The 27,170-nt window shown below is 41.1% G+C and overlaps 1 protein-coding gene across 1 annotated transcript in view; it reads right to left on the bottom strand.

Moving 5' to 3' along the window:
* LOC122549042 (EMILIN-2-like) overlaps positions 1 to 27,170 on the bottom strand; it is an 87,257-nt gene that overhangs the window by 16,560 nt on the left and 43,527 nt on the right. Inside the window, exon 5 of the mRNA XM_043688216.2 lies at positions 19,397 to 19,591. Coding sequence (XP_043544151.2) covers positions 19,397 to 19,591 — 195 coding nt within the window. The remainder of the gene's footprint in view (positions 1 to 19,396; positions 19,592 to 27,170) is intronic.

Genomic DNA, 27,170 nt, shown 5'->3' with positions numbered 1-27,170 from the left:
AATGAGGTTGAGAAATGTAGCTACAAGCCAAAATTCAGAGAAACAGAGATCTACCAGACCTCTAGAGCTCTAACATTAAGGCACTGCAAACCCTGATGTACAAAAATGTCGATAGGAAAGCATAAGCTCATTACAGCACAGACTGTGGCAGAGCACATTAGACAGACAAAGCTGCTGCCCATCTAAATGGCTAGTCTTCAGTTGAAAGGATAGGAACAGGGTTGATACAGTGAAACAGCAATAAAAGAATGCAAACCAAACACAAAAATGTGCATGAGCTGTTGAAAACCACTTGAGTAATAAGCAGAACCATGCATGGATCAAAGTGCAGAGCTTGCAGAATGCCGAAAAAGTGGTGTAAGAGTTACCAAAGGCATAGGAACAGGGTGATTGAGAAAGAAAAGAAGCCAAAATATCTAGATCCTTGAAGCTGACAATGAGCTTGAGGACACAATAGGCACAGGAATTAAATTATTTTCTTTGAACTTGTCACATCTAATTGTATAAATTCATACAGCAATTCAGATCAGGGAGAAGTTGAGAAATAATCCTGCAAACAGAAATCTGAAGTGGCAGCTTGATGTCAGGGCAGAGGTAACATCATCCTTCTGAGACAATACAAGAAATTGTCTGAGCATTTGAAAGAAACTGGTTACACAAAGAAAGGTGTTCAGAAACTAAGCAATGTCAAACTTGTGGATTTCAATGGAACTGAGTTTCAACTGTGAGAGAAATCCCAAATCAGAGAGACATGCAAAAGACTATATTAACCACATATTCTACATCACTGATACAGACAGTCCTGCTATCCTGGATGTTAAGATGAGCTGCAGCTGATCTCAGTAAACCATGAGGTAAAAGATGTATTCCTAATGATCGAAGATAACTTTCCCATTGAAAAGCAACCTCTGCTCAGAGGCAAGAAAGAGCTGGTCCTAATGTATCTCAGTATTTTCATGTCATGACTGATCCAAGGAAGAAACCATCCCCAAGTACCAACTAAATGATTAACAAGAGTTCCAATACTTGAAATTGCCTGAATCACAGAGTTATTTGGTGTGTGTATAATGTTTATGGACAAATAGGAAGCTATTCTCACTCATACATTGCAAACAGAGGTTGCAGATAATAACATATCCTACCGTTTATGAAAGGAGAAAGTGAGGTCTGTAGATGCTGGAGATCAGAGTTGAAAATGTGTTGCTGGAACAGCGCAGCAGGTCAGGCAGCATCCAGGGAACAGGAGAATCGACGTTTCGGGCATAAGCCCTTCTTCAGAAGCCCTTCTGAAGAAGGGCTTATGCCCGGAACGTCGATTCTCCTGTTCCCTGGATGCTGCCTGACCTGCTGCGCTGTTCCAGCAACACATTTTCAACTCACTACCGTTTATGAAAGACAGAATAGTGAAAGTAATAGAATTAATTATACAGTGTGTGAACTAATATACTGAGGTCTGTTTGAGTTAATGTTTTCTTTTTTGAAAACATAGTCTGTTAACATTACATTTAAAAAAAATTGAGAGATAAAAAGTTGACTTAGCAGAAAATAAAGAATAAGATGAACATGAAACTGCAGATTGGCAGAAGGGTATACATGTGGGATAAAAGGGATCCATGAACTATGAATGAACTGAAATTTATCCAATAATATTAGACACCTCAAATTTTAAAATAAAACATTTCTAATCAAGTTGACCAGCGATGTTATTACACACCACTGGAGCAGGTGGGACTTGAACCCAAGCCTCCTGGCTCAGAGGTAGAACACTACCACTGCATTACAAGAATCCTGCATAGGGTGGCGCAGCAGGAACAAGCTGGGACTGTAATCCAGAGATTGATGGATTGAAAATCGACACCTCAAATAATCAGCAAATATGGTATGGCATGCGCCTCTAGATTAAGATAAAAGACTGGAGCTACAAGAAATCACTGGCTCAAATCCTGAGGAAAAAGACACATGATGCTCATCAAAACATAGGAAGAAAAGAATGAGTTGGAGGTGCCGGTTAAAAGCAAATTACTGCGGATGCTGAAATCTGAAACCAAAAGAGAAAATGCTGGAAAATCTCAGCAGGTCTGGCAACATCTATAAGGAGAGAAAAGAGCTGATGTTTCGAGTCTAACTGAGAAGTGCCGGTGTTGGACTGGGCTTAAAATCACATAACACCAGGTTATAGTTCAACGGGTTTAATTGGAAGCACTACCTTACGGAGCGCTACTCCTTCATCAGGTGGTTGTGGAGTACATGATTGTAAGACACAGAATTTAGAGCAAAAACAAGAAAAGAAAAGGAAAGGAAAGAAAAGAAAATTGTGTATAGAGAACTTGAAAGCAGGAAATGTCAGATCTGGGTATCGTTGTATATCAACTGCCATTTTTTTGTTCATTTCCTGGATGTAGGTGTCAATTGCTTGGCCAGCCTCCCTAACTGCCCTTTTGCTGGTGGTGAGCTCCCTTCTTGAAACAACACAGTGCACTTGGGATAAACCCATTGTGCTTTTAGTAATGGAGTTCCACAATTTAGACCCAGAACGTGAAAGAACAGCAATATAGTTCCATGTCAGGAAGGTGGGTTGGCTTGGAGAGACACATGCAGGTGGTGATGGTATTTCCATGTGTCTACTACCCTTGTCCTTCACAGGGTTTGGAAGGAGCTGTCTAAGGAGCCTTGGTGAGTTGCTGCATGTACATCTTCTGCATGGTTACACTGCCATGACTATGCATCAGTGATGAATGGAGTGAATGTCAATGGGCTGTCAACTGGTGGGATGTTTTCTCCTGGATAGTGGAGAAAGTGAGGACTGCAGATGCTGGAGATCAGAGCTGAAAATGTGTTGCTGGAAAAGCGTAGCAGGTCAGGCAGCATCCAAGGAACAGGAGAATCGACGTTTCGGGCAAAGCTCTTCTTCAGGACTGAAGGGCTTATGCCCGAAACGTCGATTCTCCTGTTCCTTGGATGCTGCCTGACCTGCTGCGCTTTTCCAGCAACACAATTTCTTCTTCTGGATAGTGTCAAGCTTCTTGAGTGCTGTTGGAAATCCACTCATGATCACGTGGGGAGTATTACATCACACTCCTGATTTGTGCCTTGTAGATGGTACACGTCTGTGATGTACTTAGTAAACTCTGAAAACTGATGAAAGAATGTAAGTCTGTACCTTACAGGTCAGAATTTGCCAACAGCCCTCTGTGTGATAGATTGGGATAAACTCTGTCTCACATATTTTATCCCATTCTGGCTTTTTCCCCCTTTGATATCTTAGTGTCAGCTTATTACTTACCATCAAATCCAAAGATGGAGACATCCATTACCCACCAATGTTTTTGACTAATGTTTTAGAAATCAAGTTATAAATGACTTCTGAGATTTCAATTTAATTACAAAATGACCTTTACTTCAGATATATTTTTGATGGGTAATGAAAGCAATAGTAATATTCTTTCTTTTTAAAGAAAGAGAGATATTACATTGTTCAATTGGCTTAAAAAGAATTAAGAATTATATTGCAATGCACATGTATATATAAGTTTTCAGGAAACCACATCATTCACTACAGCAATGCAGTCAATGTACTGATCTAACAATGTATCTCTCACTCGCCAGCTAGAAATACATTCAATGTCAACTCCAGCACGTGTGGCCCAGAGAGGAATTGGTTCCATTGGTGAGAATTAGAAAATACGACTTGACTTAATTCCAAATCAGTTCCATTACAGCTTAACATAAGGGCTTAGACATCAAGGCTAATATCAGAAATGATTCTATACACAAAAGATAGTGGAAGTTTGGAAGTCACTCCCAAAAATAGGAATTTGAAACACAGCCCTGCTCCAGAAAAGTGGCCCAACTATTGTAACTCTTGGGCCACATAGACAAGACGTTATCAGCAGACTAATGGGATTGGTTTCATGGGGTGATTGGGGTGGGGGGGTAAGTGGTGGGGTTCTCGCAAATGAATGATAGGGATTGTGTCCACAACAATGGAGAGTTCAGCTTTCAGTGTGGGTTCCAATGGAGTAATCCTCCTCCTGGCACTCAGGAAAAGTAAAAGGAATGCACAATGTTTTGTGGTCCTTTTCTGTCCCGACTTGCTACACTGTAGGAATAGCCTAGCAGGAAAATTTGGGCGTTCTGATCAAGGGACACTGGCCTTGAAACATTAACTCTACTTTCTCTGCACAGATACTGCCAGACCTGCTGAGTTTCTCCAGTAATTTCTGTTATCATTTGAGATCTCCCGCATCTGCAGTTCTTTGTTTTATTTGAGAAACATGATTTCCATTCAGGCCAAAATGTTAGAATTGCATTCCTACCCCAATGAGGAATTTGGATGATTATCTTCATTTCCTGCTCAAGAAGTGAAAGATTGCTGTCAGTCAACTCCTGAGGTTCATGCATGAGCAAGTTGCCAATTTTAATATCCCCATCCACCTGGTTTCCAATTGAACGTGCTCCCACATTATTATTGAGCATAGACAGATACAAAAGTAGATTTAAAGCAACCTATTCAGACCACAATCTTTTGATACAAATAAATATTTGACATAAATTTGGCTACATTGATTAAGTGATCAGTCAAAAAAGTACAATGGGAATTGGAAAAATTAAACATTCATGTACAGAGATTCACCTTTTACCTAGTAACCAAGCACATGTTGTTTTAATTGTAATTTATATTTTATATTGGTAATTCTTTCCAGTGATTCATAGTTCAAATCCGGTTGATAAGATCACGACAAATCAGTTATGATGCCAAAATTCAGGCATATCTGTTACAGTAAGCCAAGTTCCATGTGAAGCCTGTTTTGATGTGTTTAGTAAATGTTAGTAATGTTAAAGGCATTGCTGTATAGTAAATGTTTATGGTCTCAATTACCCTTGACAAAATATTCATTGTAAGTTAAGATTTTCATTCTGTTATTATTTAAGAGAAGGATAGGAACAGGGATAGGTTATTCAGCCTCTTGACTCTGTTCTGCCTTCCAATTAGACCACAGTAATTTGGATATTAACTCCATCTGGCCGTTTTGGTTTGTTCATCTTTCATACTCTTACCTAAAATAAATCTCAGTTTGAAAATTTTCATCTCGCCTTGTTGCATCAGGTTTATGGAAGTGAGTTTCAAGCTTCCACTTCCTTTTATATATTGATTCATTTCTGACATTAGTCCTGAGAGGTGTCGCCCTTATATTAAGGTGCAATCACCTTTGTTCTGCACTCTCCCACCAGAGTGACATCATTTTTCCAGCCTATCACGCCCTTTAATCATCTGAAATATCTCAATTAAATGTTCGATTAATCTCTATACTCAAGAATAAAAGCCTAATCTGTGCAAACAACTCATATTGTCTAATATTGTTTATATTAATCATCACTGTTGGTGCTGATTATTTTTGTACATTTAGTGATTTCTGTACTTAGACTCTCAAGTCTTTTCTCCTCTCTTCCTACCTTCTCATTTTTCTCTACCTTTCTCATGTTTAAATCTCCCACTTTCTCATTTGAACTTTACCAGCCACAGTTTTGTTCATTCATTTAATCCACCAATCTCTCTTTGCAACTTCCTTCTCTAATCTAAAGAAGACCATATGATATAGGAGCAGAATTAGGCTACTCAGCCCATTGAGTCTGCACTGCCATTCGATCACGGCCGATATGTTTCTCAACCCCATTCTCCTGCCTTCTCCCCATAACCTTTGATTCCTTTACCAATCAAGGACCTATTTATCTCCGTCATAAATATACTCAATGATCTGGCCTCCACAGCCTTCTGCAGCAATGAGTTTCACAGATTCACCATCTCCTGGCTGAAGGAATTCCTCCTCATTTCGGTTCTAAAGGGTCATTCCTTCACTCTGAAGCTGTGCCCTTGGCTCCTAGTCTCTCCTACTAATGGAACCATCTTCTCCATGTCCACTTCATCCAAGCCTCTTAGTATTCTGTAAGTTTCAATCAATTTCCTGTCATCTGTCTAAACTTCACTAAATACAGACCGAGAGTTCCTAACTGCTCCTTATATGACAAGCCCTTCATTGCTGGGATCATTGTTATGAATCTCCTCTTGATACCCTCCAAGTCAGCACATCCTTCCTTAGATATGGGGCCCAAAACTGCTCACAATATTCCAAGTGGGTCTGACCGGAACTTTATACAGCCTCAGCACCACATACCTGCTCTTGTATTCTGGAAATGAATGCTAACATTGCATTTGCCTTCCTAACTGGTAACTGAACCTACATGTTAGCTTTAAGAGAATCCTGAACTACAACACCAAAGTGATTTTGTGCTTCAGATTTCCAGAGCTTTTCCTTGTTTAGAAAATACTCTATGCCTTTATTCTTCCTATTAAAGTCCTTTCCTACATTGTATTCCATCTGCCACTTCTTTGCCCACTGTCCTAGCCTATCCAAGTCTGCCTGCAGCCTCCCCACCTCAACACTACCTGTCCCTCCTCCTTTTTTTATGTCATCTCCAAATCTATTTTCAGTGCCCTCAACTCCTTCATCCAGATTGTTAATGTATAATGTGAATAGCTGTGGTTCCAACGCTGACTCCTGTGGAACTCCACTGTCACCGGCTGCCATCCTGAAAAAGACTCCTTTATCCCTACTCTTCAGCTTCTGCCAGTCAGCCTATCCTGTATCCATGCCCTTGACGCAGCCCTATTTCACCATGCACTTCCAAGTACTTCATAATCTCATCCTTAGTAATCTTAGGAAACTGTAGATCCATTAACCTGACCTTGGTCTTTGTTTTTGATTGCCTCCCTCCCTTCTTAAACAGGGGTGTTACATCAGCCATTTTCCAGTCCGTTGGGTCCCTCCCCTGACTCCAGTGATTCCTGAAAGATCACCACCAAAACCTCCACTAAATTTCAGCTATCTCCTTCAGAACCCTGGGGTGTAGTCCATCCAGTGTGGGTGATTTGTCCACTTTCAGACCTTGCAGCTTCCCCAGCACCTTCTCCTTAGTGATGGCAACTACACTCACCTCTGCCCTGACTCTCTTGAAGTTTTGGTGTGTTCTGCTGTGAAAACCAATGCAAAGTACCTATTCAGCTCTCCCACTATTTCTTTGTGCCCTGTTAATACTTCTCGAGCCTCAATTTCCAGCGATCCAATGTTCACTCTTGACTCTCTCTTGCTGTTTATATTTATTTTTTTATAGATATTTTTGTTGAAAATTTAACATATTTTTATAAGTTTACAAATACAAAAAAAAACCCAAGTATAAACATTGATATACAATTAAATCTTAAATAAATAATAACCAAAATCTATCAAACAGAAAAATGAGAAACCGAGAAAAAAAACCTCAACTAACTACTAGTCTAACCGACAACTAATCAAAGTGTATATTTAAATCTCTTACATTATTCAGGGAAAAAGAAACAACGGATAATACAGAAATTGAATAGCGAGATACATGCTTGGAATGTGTTAGCATCAAATCATAACAAAACCCGTATTCGTGCGGGATTCCTCTCCCAAGGGGCCCTGGACCAGTCAGGTTCGCCATCTCAATTAAATAAAAGCCCTTGTTAGGATAGCCGAAATATCTGTATTTGTGTAATTCAAGAAGGGCTGCCATATTTTATGGAATAATTTGGTCTTTTGGTGCACCATATTTGTAAGGAAGTCAAGGGGGATACATTCACTGATTAATCTGTGCCAATTCGAAAGTCCAGGGGGGCCCTCAGCCACCCACTTTACCAAAATATTTTTCCTTGCACAGAAAGAGAGAATAGAAAATAATCTCTTCCCGTGTATATCCAGGGAGGTTAAGTTCGAAAAGCCCAAAAGGAGAGATACTGGATCCACTCTAATTTCCGTTCCTAAGATTTCTGTCAGAGCACTTGCTACTTTAGTCCAATATCTACGGTCCATAAGCAATGTACAAGAGTGCCTACCTCTATTTTACATTTGGGGCATATTGGAGATGCTCCTGCCTTAAATTTTGCCAATCGGTCCGGGTGCTATATGGACCCTGTGAAGTATCTTCAACTGAATGGCCTGAGTTCTGTTGCAGATGGAGATTTTTCTGGCATTTTCCCAAATGTCATTCCACATTTCTATAGAGATTTCCAGTCCCAAATCCTGATCCCATGTTTTAAGCAGATTGTCCATATCTCCCGATACGTCATCATGTAATAAATGATAAATAGTGCTGACCGAAGGTACCCCTATTGGCCATAACACTCTACATTCTCTGTCTGATTTATAAAGACTATCTAATAGCGTAGTCTTCTTCTGTATGTAATCTCGAATTTGGAAATATCGAAAGAGATCACCATTAGGTAATCCAAATTTCTGATGCAGCTGTTCAAAACACTTCAGGACCCTTTCCTTAAACAGATCCCCTAACAGGAGATACCCCTGGATCTCCAGAGTTTGAAAGTGGCGTCTGTAAGCCCCAGTTGAAACCCCCATGCCCCCATTATCGGAGTATAAGGGGATGTTTTATGTGAATTGCCCTCATTTTGCCGCATTATATTCCAAACTTTACTTGTGTTTAGTATTCTAGGGTTTTTACAGTGAACCGTGATGATTTTCCTCTTGTCTGAAAACAAGAGGTTAATAAGTGGGCATTTTACTTGAGAAGCCTCGATGTCCAGCCAGATTGATTGGGGGTCAGACAAGACCCAATCAGCTATGTAACTTAATAGGGAACTTAACTGATATTTCTTAAAATCTGTGAAGTCCAATCCTCCCCTTGCCTGTGGAAGCTGTAGCTTCTTCAGCTTAATGAGGGGCCGTCTATGATTCCAGATGAAGGAACCCAACCAGCCATATAATTTACGTAGTGCCAGCCTCGGCAGCAACACCGGAAGCATTCTCATAGGGTATAGGAGACGGGGCAGGACATTCATTTCAATTAGTGCTATTCTGCCTAACCAGGAAATTGGAAGGTCTCCCTATCGCTGGAGGTCCTGCCTTATCCTTTCCAGTAAATGCACAAAGTTAGCCTTATACAACTGACCAAATACTGGGGTAATAAAAATGCCTAAATATAAAAAACCCTCCAGGGACCACTGAATGGGAAAGTGGGATCCATCCGATAGGTGAGATATACTAGCCAGGCCACCCATTGGCATAGCCTCCGATTTTGAGAAATTAATTTTATAGCCTGAAAATAATTAAATATATTAATAACTTGGATTAAGCGAGGTATGGACATCAGAGGATTACTGAGAAATAGAAGAACATCATCTGCGTAAAGGGTAATTTTATGTTTACCTGTACCAATCCTTGGGGCCGTTATATTAGGGTCAGCCCGTATAGCTTCTGCTAGTGGCTCAATTATTAGCGTAAATAGCAATGGCAAAAGAGGACATCCCTGACGGCAGCCCCTACCCACACTGGAGCTGTCCGAGCCTAATCCATTGGTAATCACGACTGCTTTGGGATCATTATACAGTGTTGAGACCCATTTGGTAAACACCTTTCCAATGCCAAACCTTTCCAATGTGTAAAGCAAATATGACCATTCAACCCTGCCGAATGCCTTTTCTGCGTCTAATGAAACTATTACTCCTGGTATCTTTCCCTGATGACAGGCTTGAATCACATTCAAAACCCTTCTAACATTATTGGATGATCTACGGCCCTTAATAAACCCCGTCTGATCCTCCTTTATGATATGTGGCAATACCCTTCCTAGCCTCAATGCTAACGTTTTAGAGAAGATTTTAAAAATCTACATTTAGCAAGGATATTGGTCTGTATGACACATAATCTTCTGGGTCCTTTCCTTTTTTGAGAATAAGAGATATATTCGCCTCTTTCAGCGAAGGCGGGAGACAACCCTGACTGTATGATAGTTATACATGTCTTTAAGTGGACCAGTCAATATTCCTGTAAATTCTTTATAGAATTCAGCTTGAAAGCCATCTGGGCCAGGTGCCTTACCGCTCTGAAGTTGCCTGATTGCGTCAAGTATTTCTTGGATTGTTAGGGGAACATTCAGAACCGATACCTGTTCCGGAGTTTTTTAAAAAATGACTGCATCCTCCTCGTCCTGTCTTCGCAATCCTGCGATTTATATAAATCAGAATAAAATTTTCTAAAGATTGCGTTAATCCTTTTATGATCATGAGTCAGAATACCCTCACTTTCCTTGATAGATGTGATAGTTTGAGGGGCCTTTTTTTACTTTGCGAGAAATGCTAAGTATCTATCAGGTTTATCGCCAAATTCATATAACCTTTGTTTTGCAAATAATATTTCCCTCTTAGCTGTTTGGGTAAGCGCGGTGTTTAGGGCTGTCGTAAGGGCTGTAATCCTTTGTAATTTGATAATAGAAGGTCTGTCAGCGTATGCTGTTTCAGCCGCTTTTAAGCAAGCTTCGAGCAGACACTGTTGTTCTCCCTTTAATTTTTTCTGGGTTGCTGAGTCTGAAATGATCAAACCTCGCATGTAAGCTTTCATGGTCTCCCACATCATTGATGGGTTGCTAGCCATACCTGAATTAATTTCTAAAAAAGGTTTAAATTCTTGAGAGAAGTACTTTACAAATTTACTATCTTTCATCAGGAAGGGGTCCATACGCCAATGCCGGGGGATGTCTCATTGTTCCTCGCCTTGATTTCCATATATACAGCTGCGTGATCAGAAATTGTTATATTACCTATTTTACAGGATGATATGGAATTTTAAAAAATTGAGGGGGCAAAAAAATACCGATTCTGGTGTGACATTTATGTGGATTGGAGTAAAAAGAAAAATCTCTGCCCTGTGAATGAAGGTATCTCCATACACCTACTAGTCCTAATTCTTTGTTCAAATTCACCAATTGTCTGGATCTGGGAGATATTCCTGCTCTCTTGGGAATCCTATCTATTTCCGGATCCATAATACAATTAAAATCTCCCCCTATAATTGTATGACGAGCACCGAGAGCCATCAATTTTGAGAAGGCTTCCGTTATAAATTTAAAAGGATGTGCCGGGGAACAATACAGATTTAAGATCCCATATTCCTCTCCATTTATAAGGGCTTTAATCAGAATATATCGTCCAGATTCGTCTTTTATCTGATTTAGGATTTTGAAAGGGAAATTCTTCCGAATAAGAATAACAACTCCCCTACATTTTGAGCTGAAGGAAGAAAAGAAGGCCTGATCAAATCCACCCTGTCATAATTTCAAGTGTTCTTTATCCAACAGGTGTGTCTCCTGTAGGAGAGCTATATCAACCCTTTCTTTCTTGAGGTTTGATAATATTTTCTTCCTTTTGACTGGTGAATTACTCCCCTTGACATTCCAGGTGCACCATTTAACCGACTGATTAACCATAATCGCCCGGGCAAATCCGAGACCCCTCGGGAGGGGAAACCCTATCCAGAACATCCCGAGCATAGAGCATATAAAATTCACAAAACTAAAGGCTCTTTAATACACTCACATCAATATAATTAAAAACTATTTCTAAATTAAAAAAACGTATTTAAATGGAGATTTTCCCCCTTTTTCCCAGAGGGCATCACTTCCTTTCCAAAAGCCCATCATATCCTCTCCCAATCAGTGCCCCACCCTTGACCTAGGCACCCCACGATAGACTAAAGAAAATTCAAATATACTACAGAGCTAGAGTTAACAGTGAGCACCCTACCTCCCCCCCCCCCCACACACACTCACACCAACACCTGGATATATTTGGCAATGTTAATACCATGTATAAACATATATAACTGTAAAATTACAGTCTCAACAAATAATAATTAAATATAGTAATACAAAATAACAAGGGAAAACAACCCTGCACCTAAAGACAGATAAAATAGGATAAGGTAACCACCTCCCCACCTACATTAACTAGACACCCCAGCCTATATATATATATATAAAAAAGAGGGGGGGAGAAAATCGCTAAGTAGAGAACAAATAAATAAACCCCTCTCCCCACCCCCCCGAAGTTAATATTAAATAGTAAGGTACTGAAAGGGATTAATTAAAAAAAAGGTGGTGTAAAGCGAGGTGGGGGGGAGGGCAAAACAACATCAATTAACTCTTACAATTTATCTAAGAGAGTCCAAAAATTCCTTGGCCTTCTCCGGCGATCCGAAGTTGTACATGGACCCTTCATGGTTAAAGCCTAGCATTGCTGGGTAGCGCAAGGAGTACTGAATATTTAAGTTCCTTAAACCCTTCTTCACTTCATCAAACACCTTCCTCTTTCGGACCAGAGCTGGGGAAAAGTCCTGGAATAACATAATCTTGGATCCTTTATAAATCATGGCTTGGGGATCTTTCCCAAGATTTCTGGAAGCTGCCTCTCCTTGTAGCTCTGCAGCTGGAACATGACCGGGCGGGGGCGCTGGTTCGAGCCGGGCCCATGCATTGCAACCCGGTAGGCCCATTCCACCCTTATCTGACCTGATCCAGCCTCCAGATTTAAAAGCCACTGCTCATGTAACACTGTAAACTGGCCTTCCTCTTCCGTTCAGAAATGCCCAGCAAACAAATATTTTTTCGACGACCTCGATCCTCGAGGTCGTCAATGTGATTTTCTAAGGTCCAGACTCGCTGTTCGAGAGTGCGGACCCGATCCACGGCCGCGCTATAGTCTTGGAGGTCGCGGCCTTTAGCTCCACCCCTCTGACTCAGCGCTCGATTTCCTTGATGTCTCGGTCGTGCTTTTGTAGCGCGGCCGAGAGTGAATTCCATCTGCTCCGGGACTCTTCGATGAAGGCGTCGATCTTCGCATCAAGTTTGGAAATTATCTCCACGAGGCTCGCCACCGTAGGTAAGTCCCCCGGGGCGGCTGCAGCTGGGGCGGGTGGAGGAGGGGTTCCCACCTGCTGAGAACTGTGGGCTCCCTTCCCTTTTAGTCATTTTTACAGGAGATTAAATTGTTTAAATTCAGTACTGAGCAACTAATTACATTAAGTAAAAACTATTTTAAATGATTTGGTGAGTGTGGTGGAGGCGGGTGGCCCACTTTGCCCAAGTCTTGGGAGGAGCACTATAGACTCAGACTTGCTGGGTCGCCGCTGGATCCCCCACTGTTTGTATTTCTAAAAAAAACTTTTACAATTTTTTATGTTATTAGCTAGCTTACCCTCATATTTCATCTTCTTCCTCTTATTTCTTTTTTAGTTATCCTCTGCTGGTTTTTAACGGCTTCCCAGTCCTCTGGCTTCCCACTAATCTTCACTACACTGTATGCCTTTTATTTGCTTTTACGCTCTCCCTCACTTCCCTTGTAAGCATTAGTTGCCTTCTAGCCCTTAGTATGTTTCTTCTTTCTTGGGATGAATTTTTGCTTTGCCTCCCAAATTACCTCCAGGAATTCCTGCTCCATCATCTTTCCTGCTACCCCCCTCCCTTCCAATCAATTCTGGCCACGTCCTCTCTGATGTCTTTGTAGTTGCCCTTACTTAATTGTAAGACATTATATCTGATTCCAGCTTCTTCCTCTCAAACTGCGGGGCGAATTCTATCATGTTGTGGTCACTGCCCAAGGGGTTCCTTCAGCTTAAGCTGCCTAATCAAGCCTGCCTCATTACACATCACCAAATCCAGTGCCTGCTCTTTGATCAGCTCTACCACACTAACGTGCCACCCATTTAATGCTAATACAAGCTTAGATATTCTTCATCAAATGGGTTATATAGTGAAAAGCCCCAGTACAGCTCCTTGAAGAAAATCACAAGTAAAACATATCAATTCCCTACTCTCAATCTTGTACCTCCAAACAAAGCCCTATCTAAGTCAATAGGGTTGTTACTAATTCTAGGTGCTCTCATTGTTTCAAGGTATTAGATCAGATTAGATTAGATTAGATTCCTTACATTGTGGAAACAGGCCCTTTTGGCCCAACCAGTCCACACTCCTCCGAAGAGTAACCCACCCAGACCCATTTCCCTTTGACTAATGCATCTCACACTATTGGCAGTTTAGCATGGGCAATTCACCTGACCTGCACATCTTTGGACTGTGGGAGGAAACCCACACAGACACGGGGAGAATGTGCAAACTCCATACAGACAGTCACCTGAGGCTGGAATCAAACCTGGGACCCTGTTGCTGTGAGGCAGCAGTGCTAACCACTGAGCCACCATTTTAATATGTGAAATCTGGCTGAATGTCTTCTGAAAGTCCACAGAAATAATCTCCGCTAATACACCACTTTTTGTTTTATTTACCTTCTCAAATAATTCAACTAAGTTCAACAGACACAACATAATCATTTCAAAAGGGTATTAGCTTACGTTGATCAGTTCATATTTGTCCAAATACTCCAGTGACTCTATCACTATTGACAGATTCTAGCAACTTCTCACATTAGACTAATATGTCTGTAATTTTTGAGTTTATCACTTTTGCCCTTCTTTAATAGTGGTGACATTAGCGGTTTTCCAATCTTAGGGGACAATTCCTGAGTTGCGTGTGTGTTTTGGAAGATCGTCACAGTTGTATCAAATGTTTCCTCAACTACTTTATTTAAATCAGGAAGCCATCAAGGCCTGGAGATATCTCGATGTTTAATAATGCTAGCTTGTCCATCACCCTGATTTTCTAATTCAAATCTAGTTAATTCCACCCTTTGATCTGATTTTAATTTTCTTTGTCTCTGTTATTTTATCTTTATTCTCAGTTGCGAAGGTCGATGTCAAATATACTGTAAATTTGTCAATCTCTGATTCCCATCAACATGTCAATGCTGCCTGTCACTGAGAAATCATGTTTCTCTCGCTGCTCTTTTTCTCAATATCTGAGTAATATCCTTGTGTTCTCCTTTTTGAAAACACTTGCAAATCTTTTTACATTCACTTTCTAGAGATCTTAGCACTTGCTTTGCAATTCTTTGTTGTTCTTCAGATTTTTCCTAGTCTGTGGGATCATTTCTGTTCTTTACCTTCATATCAGCCCTTCCTCATCTTTATGGGCCTACCTTCTCATTGCCAATGGTAACTGTCTTTAATCACACAAGTCCATTAGGAATGTATCAGGTCTTGTGGTCTACCAAATACATTGTTGCAATTGAACCTACTCCACCGTATCCATTAATAATCTAGTCCAATAAAAAGTCACCACTGTCTTACCAGACCAGAGGGCTGCTCTCTCGCGAGAGAGAGAGATGATTGCTTTAATCTGAGGGTCATCGTGTCTCGGGTGAGGGGAGAGATTGAGAAGAAGAGTCCTTCATGGTAACCTTAGTATATGCAGGAATTGAACCCATGCTGTTGGTATCACAAACTACCATCCAGTCAACTGAGCTAACCAATGCCCTATAGGTCAGATTCTGCCTCTTACCTAATTTAGAACCTTGTTTTCTGACTCACCCTTCTCACTTTCAAACTTAAAGTTGGATTTTTGTCATTCTACAGCCACTGGATGGTTCCTTTATGGTTAGGTTAACTTGTTTAGGCTCATTACCAATGTCACCAATTTGTTCACAGCAAGTGGTCTATAAAACAGATGTTGTTGAATTTTATCTTAACATATATATTTATTTCTTGATTGCATGAAAAATGACAAGGGGGTTCAGTTTCTTCACAAACTGTATGTTTCCTAAACCATTGCATGAAACTTTTATCATGCTGGCTTTCATATCGTGAACAGGAAGGCAAGAGTTCCAGCAGATGGAGCTCTTGCAGTAAGTGAATATATATACTTGTAGTTTAGATGAAGAAAAGATACAGGATTAGAAAGGAACAACAAACTCACATCTATTTAGTGTTGTCAAATGTCATGAGTGCATCATAGCAAATTAAGTACATTCAAAATCAAATTACATTGTAATGAAGGGAACCACAAGCAGTTAAGTTAGACTCAGCAAACTTCCATAAACAACAGTGTTGCTTGTGGGAGTAATATTGGCTAAAATGCGCAGAGAATCTGCTTTTTATCAAATAGTGTCTGGAACCTTTTAGATCCAGCTGAGATGGGAAACAGAGCATTAGTGTCATAGAGTCATACAGCACGGAAACAGACCCTTCAGTCCAACTTACCCATGGCAACCAAGTTTCTCAAACTGAACTAGTCTCATTTGCTTGCATTTGGCCCATATCCATCTAAACCTTTCCTATTTGTGTATGTGTCCAAATGTTTTTCAATTGTTGTATCACATCCTCTAGTAATTCATTCCACATATGAACCACCGTCTCCATGGAAGCTTAACCTCACATTTGAAAACCTCTGACACTGCAGCATTTCCTCAGACCTGCATTTAAAAGTTAGCCTAGATGCTGTATTTAAGTTTCAGGAGTGCCAGGGATCTGGGTTCAATTCCGCTTTCAGATGACTGCCTGTGTGGAGTTTGCATGTTCCCCCTGTGTCTGTGTGGGTTTCCTCTGGGTGCTCTGTTTTCTTCCCCCGATCCGAAGATGTGCAGGTTAGGTACCCATGTCAAATTGCCCTTAGTGTCCAGGGATGTGCCAGATAGGTGGATAGGCCATGGGAAATGCAGAGTTATGGGCATGATGTGGGATGCTCTTCGGAGGGTCAGTGTGGACTCAATGGGCTGAATGACCTGCTACCACACTATAGGGATACTATATTTCTAGGTTCAGATAGGAAGTTTATATTATACAGATCCACTTCAAATAGTGATGTGTGTGTATGTATCGGTTCCCAGTATCAATGGAATGTAATCATTTATAATTCAAAACATTAACAGCACCACAAAAAGTATGTTTAAATATGGAACTTGCTATGAATTTTCTGGTTGCAATCATTTTCGAGATGTTGTGGGAAGATCAGCTGCTGATGCAGTATGTTTCATTAAACCATTTTCTTAAGTGACACTCCGTACAATCAGAATCACTAGAAGCATTGCTTATCTACATCTGGGCAAACTTACATCTGGCATATGGGAGGCTTTTAAAAACCAGTTGATGAAAGTGCAGGACTTGCATTCCCCTGCAAAACTGAAGGGTAGGAACGGCAGGATTCGGGAAACATGGATGACAAGGGAAATTGAGGAGAAAGTGAGGTCTACAGATGGGCTGAAGAAGGGCTTGTGCCCGAGGCGTCGATTCTCCTGTTCCCTGGATGCTGCCTGGCCTGCTGCGCTTTTCCAGCAGCGCATTTTCTGACAAGGGAAATTGTAAGCTTAGTCAAAAGGAAACATACGAAAGGTCGAGGCCACTGAGAAAGCCCTTGAGGAGTCTAGGGAAATTAGGAAGGAACTTAAACACAAAATTAGGAAGGCTAATGTCTTTAGTAAACCGGGTCAAGGAAAATGCTAAGGTTATTTTATTCATATATTAGAAGTGAGAGGGTAGCAAGGGAAAGAGTAGACCCACTCAAGGATAAAGGAGGGAAGTTACGCGTGGAGCCACAGGAAGTGGAAGAGATCCTTAATAAGTACTTTATATCGGTGTTCACCATGGAAAAGGACGTCAGGGATGAGTGTGTGAATACTCAATGTCAATCTATTCAAGGAGGAAGTTTTGGGTATCCTAAATTGCATTAAGGTAGACAAGTACCCAGGGCCAGATGGGGTCTATCCCAGGTTACTGTGAGAGACAAGGGAAGAAATAGTTGGGGCATTAGAAGATACCTTCAAATTCTCTATGACCGCAGGTGAGGTTCCAGAGGAAAAGGCATCTGGATGGGAATATGAATAAGAAGGGTTTGGAGGGATATGGGCCAGGTGCTTGTAGGTGGGACGAGATTGGGTTGGGATATCTGGTCGGCATGGACCATGGGGTCTGTTTCCATGCTGTACATGTCTATGACTCTATGACTGGAGATTAGCCAATGATGGTCCCTTGTTTAAGAAAAAGAAGCAGGGATAATCCAGGAAATTATAGACTATTGAGCCTTTCATCTGTGGTGGAGAAGCTTTTGGAGAACATACTGAGGATCAAGATATATGCACATTTGGAAGAAAATAGAGTAGTTAGTGACAGGCAGCACAGTTTTGTCCAGGGAAGGTCATGTCTTATGAACCTGATTGAATCCCTTGAAGAGGTGACAAAGATAATTGTTGAGGGAAGAGCTGTGGATGTAGTTTATATGGACTTTAGAGATACATTTGATAAAGTCCCACATGACAGATTGGTATAAATATTAAAATCACATGGGATTCAGAGTTGGCCAGCTAGATGAATACAAAACTGGCTTGGTCACAGAAGTCAGAGGGTAGCAGTGGAAGGATGTTTTTCAAAATAGAGATCGGTAACCAGTGGTGTTCTACAGGGATCAGTCTTAGGTCCTCTGTTGTTTGTAATATATATAAATGATCTAGAGGAAAAGTGGGTGGACTGATTAGTAACTTTGCAGATGATACGAAGATTGGTAGAGTTGCTGATAGTGCTGACAAATGTGAAAGGATACAACAGGATATAGAAAGATTGGCAACTTAGGCACAGAAATGGCAGATGGAGTTTAATCCAGACAAATGTAATGTGATGCATTTTGGAGAATCAAATTTAGGTGTGAATTATACTGTAAAAGGCAGAATCCTTAGAAACATTAACATACAGACAGATCTGGGCATGCAGGTCCACAGTTCCTGACAAGTGGCAATACAGGTAGCCAAGATGATTAAGAAAGCATATGGCGTGTTTGCCTTCATCGACCAGGATATGGAGTACAAGAGTTGGCAAACAATGCTGCAGCTATATAAAAAAAATCCTTCTTTGGCCGCATTTGGAGTATCGTGTGTAGTTTTGGTCACCCCACCACCAGAAGGATGTGAAAGCTTTGGAGACAGTGCAGAGAAGGCTCACCAGGATGTTGTCTGGTCACAAGGACATTGGCTGTGAGCAAAGGTTAAAACGACTAGGATTGTTTTCACTGGAATGGCGGTGGCTGAGAGGAGACGTGAAAGAGGTTCTGCAAAATTATGAGAGGCATAGATAGGGTGAATAGTCAACGACTTTTTCCCAGGGTTTAAATTTCGATTACAAGGGGACACAGGTTCAAGGTGAGAGGATTAAAGTTTAAGGGAGACATGTGAAGGAAGTTTTGCATGCACAGAGTAGTATGATCCTGGAACGCACTGCTAGAATTGGAGGTGGAAGCAGGCACATTTAAGAGGTATCCGAATGGTTACATGAATCGGGACGGAATAGAGAGATACAGACTGAATAGGGTAGAAGGGTTTGTTTTTAGTTCATTTAGAGCATGATGATCTGCACAGACTTGGAGGGCCGAAGGGTCTGTTGCTGTGCTGTACTTCTCTTTTGTTCTTTTTGTTTAATTTCTGTATTACACTGAAGTCAAAGTCCTCCCAAGTGACAGTGCTGTAGTATGAAGGCACCATTATAAAACACAAAATGTAAAGAGTTCAACTTTATACTTTTGAACAAACAGCTTGTTGTGTTCAAAACTTTAAGACTAACAGTATATCTTATAATTAAAATAAAGGCGATGAAGAAAGATCATAATCCATAATTATAACACTGTATTTATGACCTGAATGTATAAAAACTGTACTCACCCGATAGTTCATGGTCTCTACCCGGAGCTGGTGTAATTTGCTGTTTTGTTTCGTGAGAACCATTAACATCTGATATATCCATTGATCCTGGGGGGCCTGCATAACCTACCTCCCCAATGACACCATAGCTTGTTCCTGTGACAGGGGTCTGTCTTGGCTTGGGTGGGCCTGGAGGTCCTGCTTGGCCTCTTTCCACTAAAGTAAAATAAAAACAGAATCTCTAGTTATTATAGGCACGTTAACATGCTAATCACTCACACTGCTTGTACTGGAAACATTTACTTCCCAATAGGAAAATTCACTGTGTAATGTGAAAATATCATGAAGCTGAGGAAGGTACATGTTACAATTCCTGCTGTGTCTGGAGTAGACAATCTTATTTCAGGGCTGGCACAGAAATAGCTATGATGACTACTACAGCCAAATAGTCCTGTTGACAAGTTGGAAATGTGCATAGCTAAGAGGTTCAAGAACCTATACTCAGAGTCTCTGAATTTCCTAAGTGAGGAACTAAAGGGCAGTCAGGACTGTAGAACTTGCAGGATGTTTTAAATCAATCAATGCAGCTTAGTCCATGAAGAATCCTACCATTAAGCTTAATTGTGTAGAACGGTTTAATATTTAATTACTCCCATTGAGAATAGTAATCCAACTCTAAGAGATCTGATGGTGGGAATTTCATGTGTGTTGGCTCAATCCTAAAAAAGAAAATATTTCATACATATTCAGTGTGCTTCATCAGGCCAAGAAGGGAAAAGAATACGGAACTCTTACAACGATGTGGGGGGATATACCACTTTAACTAAAACAGTTCCAAATACTCCATTTAATATTTATTGAATGATTCTACCTGAGGTAGTGAATGAATCTTGGAATACAAGTTACAACTACTGCTGATGCCACAACTCCAGTCCTCCTTTAGGGAATTGTGAATTTTCTTTTCTTTTGGGGTATGTCAGCATTACTGGTAAGGCCAGCATTTATTGCCCATTTTAAATTGCTCTGATGAAGGTAGTATTGAGGCTCCTCCTAAAGCTCTGCCATTCACCTGGTCTATTGTCTATTGTCTAGAGCTACTTCATCCTGCTGTTAGGGAGCTCCAGGTCTTTGATCTAATAGCAGTGAAGGAATGGTGATGTATTTTCAAGGCAAGATGGCACATGGCTTGAAGAAGAACTAGCAGGGCCATGTTCATCATCTTCCCTTGTCATTCTAGATTATGGAATTGCAGATTTGGAAAAAGTTAACAAAGGAAACAAGTTGCTGTAATTCATCTTGTAAATGGCACACTACTGCTGCTGCTGTGTGTTTGTGGTTGAAGGAGTGGATGTTAAAGGGGTGAATGGGGTATCAATCAAGTGGGCTACTTTATGATATTAAGCTTCTTGAATGTTGCTGGAGCTACACTCCTCCAGAAGTTGAAAGCATTCCATAACAGTCTACACTTATGCCTTTTCAAGTCGTAGAGTCATATAGCATGGAAACAGATCCTTCAATCTAACTCCCCTCCATGCCAGCCAAGATTCCAAAACTAAACTAGTCCTACCTGCCTGCGCTTGGTTCGTATCCCTTCAAACATTTCTTATTCACAAGCTTATCCAATTGACTTTTAAACATTGTAACTGTAGCCACATCCACCACTTCCCCTGGAGGTTCATTCTACACACAAGCCACTCTCTGTGTATAAAAAAACTGCGCCCAATGTCTTTTTAAAAATCTTTCTCCCTCTCACTTTAAAAATTTGCGCTGGTCTTGAAATTCCCCACCCTAGGGAAAAGACACCTGCCATTCACCTTATTTATACCCCTCATGATTTTATAAACCTCCGTAAGGTTCTATGCTCCAGTAGAAAAAGTCCCAGCCTACCCAGTCTCTCCTTTTAATGCAAACCTCCATTCCCAGCAACATTCTGGTAAAGCGTTTCTGACATTCTCCAGTTTAATAATATCCTTCCTGTAACAGGGAGACCAGAACTGGACACAATACTCCAGAAGAGGCCCCACCAATGCCCTGGACAACCTCGACAAATGTACCTGAACTGCTAGATCTCTCTGTTTGACAACACTACTCCAGGCTCTATCGTTAGTTGTATAGGTCCTAGCCTTGCTTGTTTTACCAAAATGCAATATCTCACATTTATCCAGATTAAATTCCATCTACCACTCCACAGCCCATTGACCTAATTGATCAAGATCTCTTTGTAATCTTAGATAACCTTCTTCACTTGTCCACTACATCACCGATTTTGGTGTCGTCTGCAAACTTATAACTATACCTTCTTTATTCTCATCTGAACCATTTTTATAAATTGATGGATAGGCTTGGGTGGAGGGTGAGAGCTAGGTTATGAGTTACCTGCCACAGAATCTGCAGTCACTCACCCCATCTTGTCACCAAAATATTTACATGGATGATCCAGGTGAGTTTCTGCTCAACATTAACCCCGGGATGTTAATAGTAGGCAAATCAGTGGTCGTAATGTCATTGAATGTTAAAGGGAACTGATTAAACTGTCTCTTCTTGGAGATGGGTATTGCCTGGCACTTGTGACGCAAATGGTACGTGTTACTAATTAGTCCAAGGTTGAACGTTTTCCAGGTGTTGTGGCATACGGACGCAGTCTCCTTCAGTATCTGTGGAGTTGTAAATGGTATTTCACATGCATTCCCACAGATCCTTGCCATGTTAGCAAATGAAGAAAGGTCACTCAACTCAAAGCATTAACTCTGTTTCTCTCTCCACAGATGTGACCAGATCTGTTGAGTTTCTCAAGCAATTTTGATTTTTGTTGTAGGTGGTGAAGTATTGTATTCACAAAGAGATTTTAGATGCCTGGCCCTCTAATCACTTGCAGGTGCTATACAGGTACAAGAAATCATCAGCAAGACAAAAGGAATGTTGTTGTTTATTTCAAGAAGAATGGAATATAAAAGTCAGGAAATTTTGCTTGGTGGGACCACATCTGGCATATGAAGAGTTATCATTTTAATTACAGTTTTTTGCCAGGGTGTGTTTTGAGTAGAGTCATAGAGATGTACAGCATGGAAACAGACCCTTCAATCCAATTCATTCATTCCAATCAGCTAACCTATATAAATCTAATTTCATTTGCCAACAGTTGGCCCATATCCCTCTAAACCCCTCCTATTCATATACTCATCCATATGCATTTTAAATGTTGCAATCATACCTGCCTCCACCAATTCCTGTGGCAGCTCATTCCATGCACTCATCACACTCTGCATAAACAAGTTGCCCATTATATCTTTCCCCTCTCATCTTAAACCTATGCCCTCTAGTTTTGGACTCCCCCATCCCAGGAAAATGTCATTGCCTATTTACCCTATCCATGCCCCTCATGATTTTATAAATCTCTGTAAGGTCATCCCTCAGCCTCCGACACTCCAGGGAAAACAGTCCCAGCATATTCAGCCTTTCCCGACAACTCAAACCCTCCAACCCTGTCAAGATCCTCAAAAGGATTCAGAAAAGATTTCACAACATCCTTTCTCTAGGAGGGAGACCAGAATTGCATACAATATTCCAAAAGTGTCCAAACCAATATCCTGTACAGAATCGACATGACCTTCTAACTCCTATACTCAATGCACTGACCAATAAAGGTAAGTATACCATACACCTTCTTCATGGTCCTATCTACCTGCGACTTTACTTTCAAGGACACTCCAAAGTCTCTTTGTTCAGCAACTCTCCTCAGGACCTTACCATTAAGTGTATAAATCCTGCCCTGATTTGCCTTTCAAAATGCAGCATCTTACATTTATCTAAATTAAATTCCATCTGCCATTCCTCAGCCCATTACCTCATCTGAACAAGATCCTGTTGTACTCTGAGGTAACCTTCTTCGCTGTCCACTACACCTCCAATTTTAGTGTCATCTGCAAACTTATGGTCCCTATTTTAAAGTGCAGGCTATTTGTCCCAGAACCAGAAAGGCTAAAGCTTTTCAGAAACTAAACTAAAACCAACTCCTCCCAAGAGAGACATCTGTCACCTAATTGGCAGCTCCAAACTGACTTGGGAGACAATGGTGTCTTTTTTTTTAATTAATGCGCAGGACGTGGGCATTGCTGGCTGGGCCAGCATTGATTTCCTACTGCTAGTTGCCCTTGAGAAGGCAGTGGTGAGCTGTCTTCTTGAACCTTTGCAGGGTCAACAGTGCTGTTTCTGCCACTGTCGCATCTGGTGCCAATGTCAATGCCAGCTGATCCTTCCCGGTTTCATTTCTTCATTGCGATCAATCATAGTGATTGATACAACTGAGAGGTGTGTTGGTAATTTCAGGAGTCAACCACATTGCTGAGGATCTTGAGTCATATTTAGGCCAGACCAGGTGAGGATGGCAGATTTCCTTCCCTGTCACTCGTGAGCCAGATGGGATTTTCTGACAATCGATAATTGTTTCACGCTGATCAGTAATTTCTTAATTCCAGATTTCAAAAAAAATTGAGCTCAAATTCCACCATCAGCATTGGTGGGATTTGAACCCACGTGCCAAGAACATTTTGCTGAGTTTCTGGATTATTAGTCTGATAAATATCACTAGGCATTCACCTCCCCTTTGCGACTGTGAAAATCAAAGAGATGACAGAATCCATTGGAAGGCAGTCCGCACATTATATAATATTCAAGATCAGAGTTCTCATTGTCTCCCAATACCAGCTAGAAAGGGAATCAGAAAACAAAACAAAGAGGACCAATCATTTTTGTTTGTTTTCACTGCCTAGGGTAGATCAGTCAGAAAACAGTATAATTGGGGACCCTCATAAAGGGTTAAACAGTGGGTAAAGGAAGAATGAAACACAAGGCAGACAACTCTGAAAGATTTCTACACCACAGCAGCATCACTCTCTCTCTCTATCTCCAACCAAGATCAAAGGAAGCTGCATACCCCAAGAAAAAGGTATAGCCCGTGAACTTTAACTCAGAGAAGACATGATAGGGTGAATGCTTCATCCATAGTCTGCAGAATACTCAAACAAACACCATGTGCAGAAATGCCCCATACCTTCAGTAACTTTGGGGGTGTAATAACTATGAGGAAGTGAACCTGGAGGGGCATAATTCAATGAAGTTCAGGGAGAAGTAATCAGTTTAGAATTGGTTGTGCCATATCAAGATTGACTGTACATATATGTACATTGACGCTTAATTTTCAAAACCTGAAACATGTGCTAATTTTATGATTCATCATCTTTCAGTGTAGTTCATAAAGGTAAGTCCAGACTTTTGACCACAAATAGGTGAGTTTGGAAGTTACCTACAAGACGGAATGACCCTCACATGATCAGAAACATCTACACATACTGCAATTCAGAGAAGATTCACTCAAAAGATTCCTTTTATTTCAGGAGGAAAGGCAGGATAGGTTGAGTCTGCTTCTGGATTAGTGGTGCTGGAAGAGTACAGCAGTTCAGGAAGCATCCAAGGAGCTTCGAAATCGACGTTTCGGGCAAAAACCTTTCATCAGGAATAAAGGCAGTGAGCCTGGAGAGATAAGCTAGAGGAGGGAGGGGGTGGGGAGAAAGTAGCATAGAGTATAATGGGTGAGTGGGGGAGGGGATGAAGGTGATAGGTCAGGGAGGAGAGGGTGGAGTGGATAGGTAGAAAAGGAGATAGGCAGGTAGGACAAGTCCGGACAAGTCATGGGGACAGTGCTGAGCTGGAAGTTTAGAACTAGGGTGAGGTGGGAGAAGGGGAAATGAGGAAACTGTTGAAGTCCACATTGATGCCCTGGGGTTGAAGTGTTCCGAGGCGGAAGATGAGGCGTTCTTCCTCCAGGCGTCTGGTGGTGAGGGAGCGGCGGTGAAGGAGGCCCAGGACCTCCATGTCCTCGGTATGGGGAGGGGGAGTTGAAATGTTGGGCCATGGGGCAGTGTGGTTGATTGGTGCGAATGTCTCGGAGATGTTCCCTAAAGCGCTCTGCTAGGAAGGCGCCCAGTCTCCCCAATGTAGAGGAGACCGCATCGGGAGCAACGGATACAATAAATGATGTTAGTGGATGTGCAAGTAAAACTTTGATGGATGTGGAAGGCTCCTTTAGGGTCTTGGATAGAGGTGAGGGAGGAGGTGTGGGCACAGGTTTTGCCTCCAGTGGACTGTAGAAGATCAAGAGATGATCCTGAGAGGACTTGACAGGGATGATGCCAAAAGGATATTTCCCCTCATGTGAGAAACTAGATCGAGCACACATAATTTAAAATTAAAACTGCTTCCACTTAATGTAGGGATTAGATATTTGTAACTCTCATAAATTCATTAGCTGTGGATCTTTCTTTCCCAGAGAACAATGGAGGCTGATTCATTGAATATTTTAAGGCTGATTTACATATTAACAAGATTTACATTCTTGTAGAAAGTGAGGACTGCAAATACTAGAGATCAGAGTCAAGAATGTGGTGCTGGAAAAGCACAGCAGGTCAGGCAGCATCTGAGGGGCAGGAGAATCAACATTTTGGGCATAAGCAGTTCCTGATGAAGGGCTTATGCCCGAAATGTTAATTCTTCTGCTCCTTGAAGATTTACATTCTTGTCTGACAAGGCAATCAAATGGTTTTAAAATAGGCAGGAAAGCAGTGATGTTACGGTGATGATACTCTGGCTTTAAGGATTTTTTCAGGATTTATTTGAAGAGAGGTTTCAAGGCAGGGGTGAATGAGCAGTCTACCAGAATCGCTAGCGTAAACAGCTTTGTGAGGCCTTGGTGGTTTTTTTCTTCACAATGCTGGAACAACAGAAGCAGCCTGATTGGGTACGGTCAAACTCACACAGAACTAGGATCTTTACTTTAGCTTTCAGCAATTGCTGTTGCGGCCTTGAAGAAGTGAAAGCTATTCTTTCCCTTTCTCAGTTACAGCCAAAAACAGGGGATTCTCTACCTGGTACAGGAGTTACATGTGAGACAAATGTGCTCTGAATTTGCTTTTTGCCAAGGGTGTGTGTATGGGATGCTACAATATTGGAACAGTTAATTAGTAATACTTACTGTATCTGAACAGAATAATTCCTGTTAAGCTTTCCAATAGAGTTAAGTTATTCTAAATGCCTCCTTTCTTTTGTTGTATTTTAAGTGTCGTGGATGAATATAGTGTGATGTGCTTTAAATCCGGTAGTTTGACCAATCGAATTGCATCTGGAATGCAACACCTTACATTTACCTTTAAAATAAGAAAACGTTAGGGTCGTGACCATCTTCTGAATATTTTGAGAGGGTTTGGTCTGGCCCATAACAATTACCAAACAGTAGGGTAGCCTCAAGAAACTGAATGAGTCACTCCTGCTTTTAGTTTGTATGTTATTGGATAGACTGTATGTGTATCGCACATGAACCAAATCAGCAGCAGCGTTAACGATGGACTATAGTAAAAGCTGCAGTGAATTAGAATGTTATGGATACATGATGAAGGATGAAAAATGGATAATAAAGATGAATAATGAATTAATGGTGATTTACTTGAGAATACAAATTGAGAGGAAATGGGCAAGAAGTATGGTATTTTCTGTTTCAGGAGACACAGTCCAACATGACACAAGTTTCCAAGCGTGGGAAAATCACAGCTTCAAGCTGGGGGATTCAAAGTGGGGGAGGGTGCACTCAAACCAAATGAGGGCAATTTAAAGTAACTAGCCTTGGGTCAAAAACTAATAAACATTGTCATTGGATCAAACTAGTCATAACCCAGCCTATATCAACAACCACAGCTGCACTGCCAAATGTATTGTTAGCTCCCAGTGAGTGAATCACTTCAAAGAA

This window comes from Chiloscyllium plagiosum, unplaced genomic scaffold (genome assembly GCF_037043375.1).
Source record: "Chiloscyllium plagiosum isolate Xiang-an unplaced genomic scaffold, Cpla_swu_hap1 HiC_scaffold_4, whole genome shotgun sequence".
In the NCBI taxonomy this organism is placed as follows: domain Eukaryota; kingdom Metazoa; phylum Chordata; class Chondrichthyes; order Orectolobiformes; family Hemiscylliidae; genus Chiloscyllium; species Chiloscyllium plagiosum.
The sequence above is the reverse complement of the archived record's forward strand: the minus strand, read 5'-3'. Positions and strand labels throughout refer to the sequence as shown.